Source organism: Trachemys scripta, chromosome 2 (assembly GCF_013100865.1).
Source record: "Trachemys scripta elegans isolate TJP31775 chromosome 2, CAS_Tse_1.0, whole genome shotgun sequence".
Taxonomy (NCBI): domain Eukaryota; kingdom Metazoa; phylum Chordata; order Testudines; family Emydidae; genus Trachemys; species Trachemys scripta.
This window is the reverse complement of record NC_048299.1, coordinates 243215609-243217162: the sequence shown is the minus strand read 5'-3', so window position 1 is coordinate 243217162 and position 1554 is coordinate 243215609. Positions and strand designations below refer to the sequence as shown.

At 64.8% G+C, this 1554-nt stretch overlaps 1 protein-coding gene across 1 annotated transcript in view; it reads right to left on the bottom strand.

The window, feature by feature from the left end:
- MTDH (metadherin) overlaps positions 1 to 755 on the bottom strand; it is a 55563-nt gene extending 54808 nt beyond the window's left edge. Inside the window, exon 1 of the mRNA XM_034763343.1 lies at positions 105 to 755. Coding sequence (XP_034619234.1) covers positions 105 to 512 — 408 coding nt within the window. The 5' untranslated portion in view covers positions 513 to 755. The remainder of the gene's footprint in view (positions 1 to 104) is intronic.
- Positions 756 to 1554: the final 799 nt, after the last annotated feature.

The following is a 1554-nucleotide window of genomic DNA, read 5'->3' as shown; positions in this document are numbered from 1 at the left end:
CCCACCCCTCCCTTCCCCCCCCCCCCCCCCCCCGTCCGTCCCCACCCCCCCCCCCCCCCCCCCCCCCCGTCAGTGAGTCCCCAGCCCCCCGCCCCTTCGCTCACCCTGGCCGCCCCTTTCTCCGCAAGTCTCTTCTTGGTCCGTTTCTTCTGCTCCTCAGCCTTCAGCAGCAGCAGCACGGCCGGAGCCTCCTTGTTGGGGACGCCACCGCCGCCTGTCAGGCCCAGAGCTACCGCCTCGTCTTCTTCCCGGCCAAGCAGGCTCCGGGGCTGCTTCCTGCGGGAGCCCGTTGCGCAAGCCACGGCCCAGAGCAGCCCCAGCAGCAGCAGCAGCCCCAGGGCGCCCGTGGCGAGCAGCACGAGCCAGCTCGGGAGGCCCTGCGGCTCGAGGCCCAGCTCCAGACCCAGCTCTGTGCGCAGCAGGCCCAGCCCGACCGACAGCGCGTCCCGCACCCGGGCCGACACCTCCTCGGCCTGCTGGGCCAGCGCCTCCTGCCAGCTCCGCGCCGCCATGGCTGCTCCCACCCCGGAGGGGCCGAAACCGAGCGCGGGGCGGGTGCTCAAGCCGAGCACATCTCCCGCTGCCGGGCCCGCGCGGGCAGAGCCGGGACCCGCAGCCGGGCCGCCCGCTGCGGCTGAGGGCAGGACGGAGTCGCTGGGAGCGGCCCGTTCAGCTCCGCGGCGCCTCGCTCTATCCCCGCCCCCGGCTCGAGTGCAACGTCACCTCTCAGGCTCCGCTGAACGTCGGCGGACGGCGCCGCGCAACGTCCCGCCGCACGCGGGACGCAGGGTGACGTAGGGGTGGGGCAGTGGCGCGTGCACCCTCCTCCGGTCTCTAGAGGAGAGCTACGGACGTGTGCGCTGTTACTCTCCCCCCCTTCCCTAGAGCTGTCAGTCTGCTCCCCCCCCGCGGGGCGGAGCGAGTCACCAGCTACACGTGGCACTGAGAGCGCTGGCTGCCGTCTGCCCCATGCTACTAGGGACAGCGAGCCTCGGCTGGTGCGCGGGGCGTGACCACGAGCTACTAAAGCATTTTCTTCCCGAGGTGCCTTGGAGCCCACGCTCCTGCTGGGAGGGGCCAGCATTGAGTTACACATTGACAGGGTGGAAAGAAGAACAGTTCTTTTTGCGGATACAGACTAACACGGCTGTTACTCTGAAATTGACAGGGTGGGACACCCCAATAGCCTATTGCTTGCTCGAGAGGGCAGCGCAGTGCCCTGCAGCCCCTCCCGTCTGTTGTGGGGGCCAGGAGGTATCCCTACTTTTTGGAGGGGCTCTTCCATTGCTCCTCCTCCTGCCACAATCTTTGCTAACTGGCTGCTGCCCCTGATTGTGAGCATACAATTCCCATTGATTTTGAGGACAGAGCTTGGCCTTAAATGTTAAATTGCCTTTGTTTCAAAAACTTTTTGCTGAAGTAAGGTGGGCTATGTCTAGTCTGTCAGTAATATCTCCTCTCCAGATAAATACAACTCAAATCAAAAGTTCTTATCTACCATCACTCTTCATTATGAAGAATTTTTGTGCCTGAATGAATGGCATGGTGAGAGTG